Consider the following 14551-nt stretch of genomic DNA (forward strand, 5'->3'; position numbering starts at 1 on the left):
TGTTCCGTTAAATAATTCTTTGCATTTACTATTTGTAATATAAGATGGATCCATAACTATGTCTGACTCCATAATCTGTATTTACTGTGTTGCTTTGTAATTAAAGATTTTTCTCAAAAAAAAATTAATATCACCACTTTACAAATATTTGCTGAATATGTTGGGATGTTAATTAATTTTCTCCTTTTGGTTTTTGTAAATATTGTGATTTATTATTTTTGCTGAAAGATGATTTAGTCGGAAGTGGTATTTAAATTTTTAGAACAAAAAAGGAAAAGGTATACATTTCAGAAAAAAAAAAGTATTAATTTTAGATCTGTATTTAGCAAAGGTTAGTAAACTCATATTTGGACATTTTACAACCCAGGAACAATTTAAATAAAAAAAAGTGTGTCTATGTCACAGAACCCAGCCGCATTGTCTCATTTTTGTGACCAGGTTTAATGTTTTTGTTGTCATTTTGTTACTGCTGTTGTCGTTGTTTATGTGACACACCACATCTCTCGCAATGAATTTAATAAACTGATCTTCAGGGTGACGCTCGCAATTTTGCCATATATCAGGATAACTGATATGTAGGAAAACAAATAGATGAGGCTGATAAAGCCTCAGATTTACAGAATATGGGGATTATGTTATTCGATATACGCAATCTGTTACACATTCTTACCTAAAATTAAACACATTCAATGGCTCTTCAATAACACATAACATTATGTTGCCTTCTACATTTCTTTCGAGGCGTCTATCTCCCCAGTGGGCTTTTGTAGATATTTCTATGAGCAAATGAGTCCAGAAACAACAAAATTGACATGATTTTCTCCTCCTTCTTCATACCTAACACTATGATTAACCCCTTCATGACAAAGCCTGTACATTGTAGGGCTCACAATGCATTGACCTTAATGGGTTTAAAGCCTGAAACTCTTCGTTCTCTGTGGCTTGCCAGATAAAAATTCCAAAATACCTTAACAAAAGAAACAAGTGTTTTTTTCTTCCTTGTTTCTAAATGACCACTTCAGGTCAGACCCGATCCAATTTTTTCCCACCATGGCTTCATTGTCTCTCCCTTTCTACGGCTATCTCGACCACCATTTATGTACCAAACTCTCAATTCAACACTGAAGCCTTAAAACATTTGTCGCAATAAAATAAAAAAAGAGAAGGCAAAGGACACCTAAAGGAAATTTGGGAAGAGAAGGTAAGTATTCAAAGTAGAATTCTGGAGATCAAGACCAGTGTAGTGTTATGTTATAAAACCACCTTACAAACAATATAAAATACCAGACGTTATTTTATAAAATGTAGTTTATACGTGGCCTTTTAAATAGTGACCGTGACATTTGTTGTATAACATACATTCCGTTTGTTGACCAGGAAGTTAACAAGTCCCAGGATAAAAACCCTAAATATGGTAGCAAGATGTGCATCAGCGTTGTCTTCATTCGGTTGTTTTAAGGCTAGATTCGTCTGCTCCAAACCTCTCACACAAAGTGCTCTTTGCTCCGTAGCCCCTCACCCATTGCATCTGTATTGGGAATTCAGCAGAGGGCAGATCAGAAGACTGGTCAACACGCAGTAGGACCCGAAAGAACTTGGAGCACCCGGTCAACCGGTGTCAGGTCAGTGGCACCTCTCGGGGCTACTGGGTATGCAGCTTGCTTGAGCGTTATTAAACATTCTACACAAAAGAATGTTACAAATTGTATGAAAACAAGACCAGAAGAGGCAGCCAATGCTAGGACGTTCATATTGGATGTCTCTTTTTACCTCCCTGGTCTTAGAATATGAATAGATGATTGGACATTGGTGGAAAAGTATTAGGGCTCCTTCCAATGGAAGTCTACATGCATATGATGCCCAATTCACTTTGTGAATGTTGAGATCCACATGCCCAGTTCTGATGAGAAGAAGGTTGCCAACGTGATATCACTTCCCGGATGACCACCTCAGTCTTGGATTTCAACGAAGATGGTAATCCATGGGGACAACAAGTGTCAAATAGAAGGGGCATCAGGACAAAATCGCAAAGAAAAGTTTAACCTCTGGAAGATGCGGATATCTATGTACGTGGAAATATTGGGCTTGACGGTGGACACGGAGAAACAGTCATCAACTGAACAAAGAGAAGTCATGAAACTAGTAAGGCTGGCTTTATAATAGTCACAGAAGACACCATCCACTTACCTGGCCGTATTAAATAAACTTCCAAAGAACAAGAAGTACTTGAATGGAATAATTAGAAGCATAACGTAGAAACATAGAAACAAAATAGAATCAAGCCAATTACTTCAGAGGAACACCTCTTACGAGTTGTTTAAAAGTTTGTAAAGACCATGTCGAAATTCTGTGAAATACGAACGTTCAACTTTTTTTTTTTTTTACTATGTACATTTTATGGGGGGGGGGATTATCGTTGATCTTGCAAATAAATATGTGTCTAAGAAAACGTGTATGTGTAAAAAATTAGGTCACAGGGTCTTGAATTACACCTGAAAGTGACAAATAACGGAAGTATACATTCATATCCATAGTTTAGTATGAATATGTGGGTCTACCTTTTTAGGTTTTTGATAATGTTACGTGGGTTCTGTACATACTGATTTTTAATAAATATTTTTTATATATTATATAACGGAAAACTTTTGCTAGAACCTTTAGATACACATTATATATATATATTATTATTATATATTATTATACTTTAAACACAATATGATAAGTCAGTACATTTGAAGACTAGTCGGATTGGCGGTATATATTATCACTGTATCGAGGAATAACATTTTATTATAATATGTTTTACTTGTGAAACAGGTAGAAAAAAAATCTGTTATGGACCTAAACCCCAAAAGAGTTTATTCATCATAGAAATGTACAGTTCCTTTTCTTATCCATTGTGTTTTATGGGTAACATGGATATATAATATATCTGGCATACTGGGCAATTGCCTAGTGGGCCACTGGCTAACAACACCCCATACTCCAGTGGCAGGTCGGGTGCCTGATGACACTGGCTGGATACTCCTGTCTGCATGAACATTAAAAATGTAACTTGTGGCTGTAGTTACGTCATCAGGCAGCCGCCGGCCTTAAAGTGCCGGTGCCGCCACATCATCCCTAGTCCTACAGTGAGGGAATTTAAACATGCACGGGATAAGCATTTAGCTCCTGAATATAAGATTTAAAAAAATGGGCAGATTAGATGAGCCAAATGGTTATTTTCTGCCAGGAAATTTGGTGATGATGATACCTTCATAACATAAAGTTAATTTTGATTGCAAGCTTCCAAGGCTATGGTATTTTCATTGTCTTTACTAATTTAATAAAACTTCAGTGATTTTGAATTAGGTGATAATTACAGGAGACAATCCTATAGGCACACTTGGGAACTCTCCAGGTTTAGCTCTGAGTCTCTGGGTCTCCAGCCCAGCTTCTTCATTTTACACTCTAGCCCAGCTTCTTCATTTTACACTCTGGTCCATTTTTCTGACAATGCTTCACCAGTTCTCTCATGATCCCTACCCACTCACCCTCCAAAAAAAAGCCACACACAATTAGCACTCCAGAATGGAGACAGCTCCTGACAGCGTACCCGTGGAAGTTCCCAGGTATGGGTTAACTGTATTAACATGTTACTGTGACAGAAACCACCGAGATTCCAGCTCAAGGAAGTTCCATAATGCAATAGTGGTTTTAATAGGTATATATATATGTAGTGTATATATATGTAAATATATATATTAAATAGATATATATAGTGTATGTATATATGTAATTATATATATATATTAGATATATAAATATAGTGTATGTATATATATATATATGTATGTATATATAAACTTAATATTCTAATGGCTTTGCCCATTAAGTATTACCGGTATTTAGTGAATATTTATACCTTGGAAAAGAGTTATTTTTATAAAACCTTTTCATTATTAAAAAGTAAGACGTTTCTGCAGTTAACATGTTTTACTGAAGTCCTTCAGGACTTGTTTTTTTTATCAATAAGATGATGTATTAGGATTTTACTCCCACAATATATTAGCAGTAGTGTATTTTTTTTTAAAGGAATGGAAGTATATTGTAAAAAAAAAAGGCCACTGTTAGCGTTTGTTTAACTGTTTTTCGAAATTTGCCAGAAAGTAACACTTTCTGTCCAGTATTGTTTGCGTAAAGAGTGTCATAACAATTAAATTTCTCGGGACATCATCTTGTGATGTCACAGCTGAAGTTAAAGCTGAAACAGGCAAGAAAATTAGCTTTTCCCGGTATCTCCCGCGGCAGCCGTTTTTCTCCTTTCTTTATTGGTAATTTAACTTTAAAGGGTCAGCTGCTTAGATGGAACTTGATAAACTATATATATATTTTTAATTTAGAGCATGGGGGATGAGCCTCCAGCCCAGGTTCTTCTCTATGTTCCATGTTTATTCATATATTTCCAGGTAATCAGTCCTCTGAGATATATATATATATATATATATATCTTATCTTGATTTATAAAGGCTATAGGGGTCGCGTATATTTGTATCAAAGACCTTTAATGTGAAAATCATCTGAATGCTACAAGAAAATTAGGAGATGATATATATATATATATATATATACCGGTGCATATATATACTTTCCATAACTATAAACACTATACTTAAATACATTGAATTCATGAATAATCCATATTATGCCTCTGTGAAGGAGAATATCGTAAACATCTGTAGCATAAATGAATCTTATCCTAAAGAGCCATCTGTCGGGGGTTATAAATATATTTATAATAATATTATATTCCTTATTCGTCAACTGCAACATTAAAGAGACAGTTCAGTGCCCCTTAAAGTGTTATCTTTAGAAGAAGCCGCTTCACTCTCCACGTTTGAAGTGAGTTTTGATTGTTTCAGTGGTCTCGTTGGACCCTCTCGATGTTTTGTGCGAGCCAGCGCTGGGAGCTGGCTGATGGTCATGCATGCGCACTGTTAAGCAGAAGGTGCCTTCACACACATGCATCTCCCGCAAGCCAAGGAGCTGGAAGGGAAGGGAAATGTTAAAGTACATGGCTGGAGCGTCATTAACTTTAAAAGAATAGAAAGATAACTGCCTGTCCGGAATGTTAATCCATCAGTTCAGTGGATATGCGCTCACCCTGGGGCTTCTTCAAACATTAACCCTTTAGTAGCCCATAAAAAAGGTTCTATTGTAGTGACTTCCTAGAGTGGTGGCAGCCAAATGGTTCTAATAACGGTCCTTATGGAAACCATTACTTCTGAATGAAGTCACCTGTATTCATGCAGGAATCCCAGTTGTGAGAAAAGCACCAATCAGGACGTTCAGATATCATTAAATTAAATCAGAGCAGAATATTTAAGAGTTGACTTCAGACTGTGTGACCCTGAAAATCTTCTCATTCACCCCGAGACCCTGAGATTGGGGTACGAACCCTGAGGCTCCGGGGCAAATCCTGACAGTTCCCATGAATGCTCGTGTAACATAAACACAAATAAAAATTTATTTATTTTTTAAAAACAGCTTTCATGTTAACCCTTTCACTATCCGGCTTAATGTTAAAGATGGGCAGATACATTGTTCAGTCAATGTAAGTATAGGTATAATTGGATTATGTTTCTGTATAGATGTAATTGACCCGCTTTATCCCAGATATATTTTCTACCCTCAGAATACATTTATTACATTTTCCGATGCACCCTTTTTAACAAAGCCTTTAAAAATAATAAAATTTTTGGACAATGTTGGACAACCACCAATCCTATATAGAGGTGCATGGAATGTGAAACTGTCCTGGTCTATGAAGTAATAAAAGTATCTAATACATAGACAGTATTATTGTTGTAAAGTCAAATGACATCACTTTAACAATGACATCATTTCCTGTTACAGGAGGCTGGCGCGATCCACACTGCTGCTTATCCCGTTGTTCGGAATCCACTACACCGTCTTCGCCTTCTCGCCTGAAAATGTCAGCAAGCGGGAGAGACTAGTGTTTGAGTTGGGTCTTGGGTCCTTCCAGGTAAATGATGGCAAAAAGAAGAATTTATTTCATATTTCCTTTTTCAAAATGAACAGTTCACAGATTTTCTTCCTTTCTTTTCCCCTCCCCAAAGGGCTTTGTCGTTGCAATTCTCTATTGTTTCCTGAATGGGGAGGTAAGATCCTTTTAACTTTTACATTTTATTTTCTTGCGTCTGCATGGAAAAAAAAAAAACTTCATTCTGTTCATCCATTCTGTCGCAAGACGCTATTGAAGTCACGTGAACTATACCGTAAATCTGTAAATCTTTCGTTATTTTCATTAAAATAGTTCAATTATCGCATGAAGTGAAAGACTTCCTTTTACTATATTATATTTAACCTTTTCATGACCAGAGCGTTTATCACCATCATGACCGGAGCTCTTTTGGCGTTATTACCATACGTTCGCTCAAATAACGATTCCCTTTTTTCATGTTTATTGTACGCTCGCAAATTATACATATTGTTGTTTTTTTTCCAACAAGAGACAGGGCTTTCATATGAGACAGTTCTATATATTTATACACACATTTTTTAAAACAGATTTGGTGCTGTTCTTGAAAAACATAAACATTAGACTTTTTGTATGTTTTGGAGTGTAAATTTTTCCTTTATATCATATACTGTTTTTTTCTTTTATGTTTTTTAACACTTTTGGGTTGAGGCAGCAAATTACGTTTTATTTATATTTGTAATGGGAGGACTATAAGAGATTTTTTTTTACATTTTTTTTACACTTTTTATAAAAAAACACCCCACTTTTGTAATTATCTCGAGGAGACGGCATAATAATCCCGCACACACAAAAAAGAGGGGCCCTCTTTGCAAAAGTGCTTTAATCCTATTGATGTTAGATGTACTTTCTACTAAAAAATGCTATGGAAAGAAAATGGTATTTGGGGGTTCAGCGTCCCAAAGGAATCAATTCTCTTGATTAATTTGTCCCCCAAACCTTTCCAATGAAATTAAAAACTTAGTTTTCATATTAAATCCTTAAAAAATTGTGTAAAAAATATAGACCAGTATTTTAAATATTTATTGAGTCTGACGGCTGATAATATTAATGGGGAGAGTTATAAGACGCAATGGGCTCAATTCAGTGGATTTTAGTGGAGGTGAAAAATGCACAGCAAGTGATTTATTAACCTGTCAGTGCTAAAAAAAAAATTTTTAAATGGGTGCATAGAGATCAACCTCACCTAAACGGAGTACAAATTTGTACCGCATCTTAAATTGAATGCGTAACAAAAAATCAACAATGCTGGAGATTCCGCAATTTGATCTTCAAGTTAACACATAGGTTTTATTAGAATAAAAGTAAAAAAACAAATAAAACATGGGAGCAGATAAGGAATGTCATGGGCCTATGATTAAGTCCTACTTGGACGAAACGCGTCGGGCTGCTTTTGATCTAATGAAAGCTATTAAGAATTTCAGCTTCGCTCCCTTCCCTAAACACCAAACTGCTGAATGTCCGGCATTGCTGGGGGGGCTTTTGTGGCGTATTCCATAGAACGGACGGGACTTATACCTGGAGCCTGGCGGGAGTGAACAGTCTGTATCGGGGCTTCTTTCCCTCCTTGAATGTTTAAACTCATTTAACACACTGGTAAAACATAAAAATCCATATATATGCCCATAGACAGTTTAACCCAGACACCTGGACCCTTTCATTGCCATATTAGATTAAACAAGTAACATAGTAACATAGTAACATAGTTCATAAGGTTGAAAAAAGACCAAAGTCCATCAAGTTCAACCTATATACATATTGTGTCCCTACTGTGTTGATCCAGAGGAAGGCAAAAAACCCTTATGAAGCAGATGCCAATTGCCCCATACCAGGGGGAAAATTCCTTCCCGACTCCAAATATGGCAATCAGAATAAATCCCTGGATCAACGTTCTGTCCCTATTAATCTAATATCCATAACTTGTAATATTATTGCTTTCAAGAAACACGTCCAGGCTCCTTTTGAACTCTTTTATTGAGTTTACCATCACCACTTCCTCTGGCAGAGAGTTCCATAATCTCACCGCTCTTACTGTAAAGAACCCCCGTCTGTGCTGGTGTAGAAACCTTCTTTCCTCCAGCCGTAGAGGATGTCCCCTTGTTATAGATACAGTCCTGGGTATAAATAGGTCCTGGGAGTGATCTCTGTACTGTCCCCTTATATATTTATACATAGTTATTAAGTCCCCCCTAAGCCGTCTTTTTTCCAAACTAAATAACCCCAATTCTGATAATCTTTCTGGGTACTGTAGTCCTCCCATTCCCCTTATTACTCTGGTTGCCCGTCTTTGAACCCTCTCCAGCTCCACTATATCTTTCTTGTACACTGGTGCCCAGTACTGTACACAGTATTCCATGTGTGGTCTGACTAGTGACTTGTACAGGGGTAGAATTATTTCCTTGTCGTGGGCATCTATGCCCCTTTTGATGCACCCCATGATTTTATTTGCCTTAGCAGCAGCTGCCTGACACTGGTCGCTACAGGTAAATTTACTGTTAACTAAAACTCCTAAGTCCTTTTCCATGTCAGTCGTCCCCAGTGTTTTCCCATTTAATACATATTCCCAGCCTGGATTTTTCTTCCCCATGTGCATAACCTTACATTTATCTGTGTTGAACCTCATCTGCCACATCCCAGCCCAAGCCTCCAACCTATGCAGATCCATTTGTAATCGTGCGCTGTCCTCTATTGTGTTAACCACGTTACAGAGCTTAGTATCGTCTGCAAAGATTGATACTTTACTATGCAATCCCTCTACAAGGTCATTAATAAATATATTAAAAAGAATAGGACCCAAAACTGACCCCTGTGGTACCCCACTAGCAACAGTCACCCACTCAGAGTATGTACCATTAATAACCACCCTCTGTTTCCTATCACTGAGCCAGTTACTTACCCACATGCACACATTCTCCCCCAGCCCAAGCATTCTCATTTTATGTACGAGCCTTTTATGTGGCACCGTATCAAATGCTTTGGAAAAATCAAGATATACGACATCCAGCGATTCACCCCGATCCAGTCTTGAGCTCACCTCCTCATAAAAGCTGATCAGGTTAGTTTGACAGGACCGATCCCTTGTAAACCCATGCTGATATGGAGTCATACACTTATTTTCATTGAGATACTCCAAAATAGCATCTCTTAGGAAACCCTCAAACAGTTTACACACAACAGAAGTTAAACTAACAGGCCTATAATTCCCCGGGTCACTTTTTGAATATTGGCACAACATTTGCTATGCGCCAGTCCTGGGGAACAGACCCTGTCACTATAGAGTCCTTGAATATTAGAAATAGGGGTCTGTCTATTACATTACTTAACTCCCTTAGAACGCGGGGGTGAATGCCATCTGGACCTGGTGATTTGTCTATTTTGATTTTTTTTAGGCGGCACTGCACTTCTTCCTGGGTTAGACAGGCGACATGTACTGGGGCATTTATCTCATCCTGCTGTATATTACCTGGCATTTCATTTTCCTCTGTGAATACAGCAGAGAAGAATATATTTAATAGATTAGCTTTTTCCTGATCCCCGTCTATAACTTCTCCCTCATTACTTTTTAAGGGGCCAACGCTTTCATTGTTAACCTTTTTACTATTTATATAGTTAAAGAACATTTTGGGGTTTGTTTTACTCTCTTTGGCAATGAGTCTTTCTGTCTCCAATTTTGCTGCTTTTATCTGATTTTTACATATTTTATTTTTTTCCCGATAGCTTTTTAGTGCTTCCTCACTGCCTTCCTGTTTTAGTAGCTTAAATGCCTTTTTTTTGCCATTTATTGCCCCCTTTACATTTTTATTTATCCACATTGGTTTTCTCTTGTTCCTGACTCTTTTATTCCCATACGGTATGTACCTTTCACAGTGAGAATTTAAGATATTCTTAAAAATCTCCCATTGAGCGTCTGTACTCTTGTTTTTGAGGACATTTTCCCAATTTACAGTGTTAAGGGCTTCTCTTAGTTGATCAAACTTTGCCCTCCTAAAGTGCATAGTTCTTGTGGCTCCTCTAAGAGTTCCCTTATTGAAGGACAAGTTATAATGCATCATATTGTGATCACTATTTCCTAGATGTCCCCTGACCTGCACATTAGTTACTCTGTCAGGTCTGTTGGTTAATATTAAGTCCAGTAGGGCGCCCCCTCTGGTCGGGTCCTGTACCATTTGGGACAGATAATTATCCTTACTTATAGTCAGAAACCGGTTTCCTTTATGAGATTCACAGGTCTCGGTTTCCCAGTTTATGTCGGGATAGTTAAAGTCCCCCATAATAACCACCTCATTGTGATTAGCTGCCTTGTTTATTTGCTTTAATAATTGATCTTCTGCTGCTTCCATTATATTTGGTGGCTTATAGCAAACCCCGATCAGTATTTTATTATTTTTCTTTCCATATATTTCTACCCATAATGACTCCACATTATCATTTCCCTCACATATATTCTCCCGCAGTGTGGCCTTTAGGCTGGACTTTACATAAAGGCAAACTCCTCCCCCTTTTCGTTTTTTCCGATCCTTCCTGAATAGACTATACCCCTGTATGTTAACCGCCCAGTCATAGCTATCATCCAACCATGTCTCTGTTATACCCACTATGTCATAATTTTCTTCAGACATTATTAACTCCAGTTCGTCAGTTTTATTGGTCAGACTTCTGGCATTAGTAAGCATACAATTTAGAGGTGTATGGTTTTTTTCCCTATGAAGCCTATCCCTATTAACTATTCTAACCCCTCCCTCTGCTCCACCCCCAGGTACATTTATAAGCCCCAGCTCTCTATCTACACTATCTTCCCCTTCTATATTGTAGTTTCCCTCCCCCCCTTTCCCTAGTTTAAACACTCCTCCACCCTTCTGACCATCTTCTCCCCAAGCACAGCTGCACCCTCCCCATTGAGGTGCAGCCCGTCCCTACCGTAGAGCCTGTATCCGACAGAGAAGTCGGCCCAGTTCTCCATGAACCCAAACCCCTCCTTCCTACACCAGCTTCTGAGCCACTTGTTTAGCTCCCTAATCTCCCGCTGCCTCTCTGGTGTGGCACGTGGTACAGGTAATATTTCAGAAAATACTACCTTGGAGGTCCTTGCCTTAAGCTTGCTACCTAAGTCCCTGAAATCATTTTTAAGGACACTCCGCCTCCCTCTCACTTTGTCATTGGTGCCAATGTGCACCATGACTGCTGGGTCTTCTCCAGCCCCTCCCAGTAATCTGTCAACCCGATCCGCGATGTGCCGAACTGGAGCGCCAGGCAGACAACACACTGTTCGGCGATCCCGGTCTTTGTGACAGATCGCCCTGTCTGTCCCCCTAATAATTGAGTCCCCCACTACCAGCACCTGTCTGGCCTGCCCTGCGCTCCTCCTTCCCTCCTTACTGGAGCAGACACCCCTCTGGTGGTCAGAGGCAGTGACTTGCTGCAGTACTGCTAACTCTGAACTAACATCCCCCTCATCTGCCAACCGGGCAAACTTGTTGGGGTGTGCTAGATCAGGACTAGCCTCCCTGGCGCTTTTCCCCCTACCCCGCCTTCTAACTGTAACCCAGCTAGCTGCCTGACTGTCCTGTACCTCCATCCCACTATCCTCCCCCACCTCTACCTGCGAGAGAGCTTGCTCAGTGAGCAGCAGACTCCTCTCCAAGTTGTCAATAGATCTCAGTGTTGCCAGTTGCTCCTCTAGACTCAGGATTTGTGCTTCCAAATGAGCAACCCGCACACATCTCGCACAGCAATATGCACCCTCGAAGCGCTGCTCAAGGATTGCATACATTGAGCAAGATGTACACCTGACCGCATTGTCAAACATGGAGGACATCTTGGCAATGGGGATAGCTCCAATAACTGGCAAAAACAGACAGTAAGGCGCAAAATATATATAAATATATTATATGCAATCACAAGGATTTATACTTTACCCTCCTTCTTGCTTTTTAACTCCTTCTTTGCTTGTAACTCCTCACTTAGAGATGTCACTTAGGAGATTCACCCCAGCTCAGGATTCGCTTGTGTGTCCAAGCTAAATGCAACTGCAAAAGCCAAGCAGAACTCACAGAGAAGGTTACTTAATTAGCAACACACCTGAAATAGCCCTTACCCTTTTTTTTTTTGCTTTTTTCAACAAAACTTTACACTGAACACAACACAAACAAACACAGTGCTCCCCCTTGCAATAGTAATGAATATACTCTCCTTCTTTGCTTGTAACTCCTCACTTAGAGATGTCACTTAGGAGATTCACCCCAGCTCAGGATTCGCTTGTGTGTCCAAGCTAAATGCAACTGCAAAAGCCAAGCAGAACTCACAGAGAAGGTTACTTAATTAGCAACACACCTGAAATAGTATTTGTATTTTTATCTCCTTTATATGTTTAAGTTGTTTTTTTTAATATTTCATAAACTTTTGCCGGAAGGACTTTCAAATAAAATTAACAAATTTATTACATTCTCTGCAACTCCGTATGAAACTTCAAAGACAGATGGGATTCTGGCACAAAGCCCGTTCTCAAGTCGAGTTTCCGAAATTGATAAACAAGCCGCCGGCTTTGAAGTTTGATACAAATGTCCCAGAAATGTGTTGGTTTTGTTGAAAGCCAAATATATTCACATTTTGTACATAAGGGTTCCTTGGGGTCAGATACATAGTGACCATAAAATGAATATTTAAATATTTAAATACTACCATTTAAATTAATTTTAATACTGGAAGGACCTCTACCAACGTGCCAATGTCTACTGGTTAGTATGCAGTACCTTTTAAATGTGTTTTTAAATAAAGTCTATAGTGTATTTATTAAAAAAAATAAAACACATAGGAAACATAGTTATTTATTATTATTAATATTATTATTATTATTTATCCAATTCCAGTCTTTTCTGCAAGATATAGCCCTAGGCATTTCTCTTGATTATATTCATCAGGCCACATATCTCATTGACTAACATATATTTCTGTTGGTTTTATGAATATAAATAAATAATATTGCGTAACTAAATAAAATAAAAAAAGGGAAAAAGATTCACACATTATCATTTTCCTTTAACCGTATTTGGACATTTTTATATTTTATTTTTTTTAGATACGTAATGTATGTAAATATTTTAGTTATTCTATGATCTTTATTTATTTATTATTATTTTATTTGTATTTATTTTTAGCCAGCATGTTCCATAACAGCAAAGTACATAAAAAATGACCTTTTGAAGTTTCTCCCTAAAGGTGCAATCAGAAATAAAGAGAAAGTGGCGGAGTTGGAAAGTCAACCGGTACTTTGCTGTGGATTTCAAACATCGCCACCCTTCGCTGGCAAGCAGCGGTGTCAACGGGGGGACGCAACTCTCCATTCTGAGCAAGAGCAGTTCCCAGATCAGGATGTCGAGCATAAATGCGGAGAACCTGGCGACATGAGTTCCCAAAATGCTTAATTCCACCCAAATCTCACTTTATTATTTTTTATTTTTTTTTTGTTGTTTTACTTCTCATTTGTAATAGAAAAGCGGGACGGAACATCATAAGTTGTCTCGGAATGTTTAGTTTAGTTGGGTTTGTTGCGGATGGGTCATTCATCTTAACTCCACGATGTTGACTATCCATGAATCCATGCCGACTAACGATAGACGGGCTTTCATATCAAATAGGAGAACAACGAGTCTTTGTAAAAGGTACATTTTGTGTATTACAGCAGAATACACAACATAGCACCTTCGATTAACATTATTGCGTCGGCATACCTACTTATTTCATAGGTAGTAGTCTAAGAGAGAGCAAGTAATAAAAAATTGGAGCACTTGATAAGTACTACAGATGAGTCGTATGTAAATACTTATCGTTTGTTTACAGAGTAATAAGTGTGGCAGCTTGTATATTGTGTACTTAGAAAGAATTTTATTATTTTTTAAAAAAAGTAGTTTTTTGTTTTTTTTAGATTAAACATTTGTGCGTTAACCAATTTTAATGTGAAATAACTGACCGGGGACATAATATGTACATAGGTTGCACTGACGACGCAGATGGTCGAAGAGTGTAACGCTTGATAACGATTAACACAAACGTCATGGAGGTATCTTGGTAATATTTTTGGATCGTGTTGATAAATAAGCGTCACGGTGAATATAATATAGGTTATATGGATAATGTGTATGTGCCAATTTTTGTTGTGTAGAACACTGGAAAATGGCGAAATGTATTGGGAAACCAATATGCCATTGATCATTTGTAACATATATATATATATATATATATATATATATATATATATATATATATATATATATACATACACACACATATAATATATATATATATATACACACACACACACATATAATATATATAATAAATATATATATATATATACACACACATATATATATATATATATATATACATATATAAATGCACATATAATATATATATATATCTCAAATGCTTACTTTATAATTGACCATTTTTAACATGTAATATATATATGTAAATATATATATATATATATATACACATATATATATATATATA

The 14551-nt window shown here is 37.5% G+C and overlaps 1 protein-coding gene across 1 annotated transcript in view; it reads left to right on the forward strand.

Moving 5' to 3' along the window:
* LOC149278858 (pituitary adenylate cyclase-activating polypeptide type I receptor-like) overlaps positions 1-13444 on the forward strand; it is a 53404-nt gene extending 39960 nt beyond the window's left edge. The window contains exons 13-15 of the mRNA XM_089501666.1: positions 5896-6025; positions 6120-6161; positions 13256-13444. Of these exons, the coding sequence (XP_089357792.1) occupies positions 5896-6025; positions 6120-6161; positions 13256-13444 (361 nt within the window). The remainder of the gene's footprint in view (positions 1-5895; positions 6026-6119; positions 6162-13255) is intronic.
* The last annotated feature ends 1107 nt before the right edge of the window (positions 13445-14551 follow it).

The sequence above is a fragment of the Sceloporus occidentalis genome, unplaced genomic scaffold (assembly GCF_023333645.1).
Source record: "Sceloporus occidentalis isolate IW3139 unplaced genomic scaffold, rSceOcc1.0.p SCAF_178, whole genome shotgun sequence".
Lineage (NCBI taxonomy): Eukaryota > Metazoa > Chordata > Lepidosauria > Squamata > Phrynosomatidae > Sceloporus > Sceloporus occidentalis.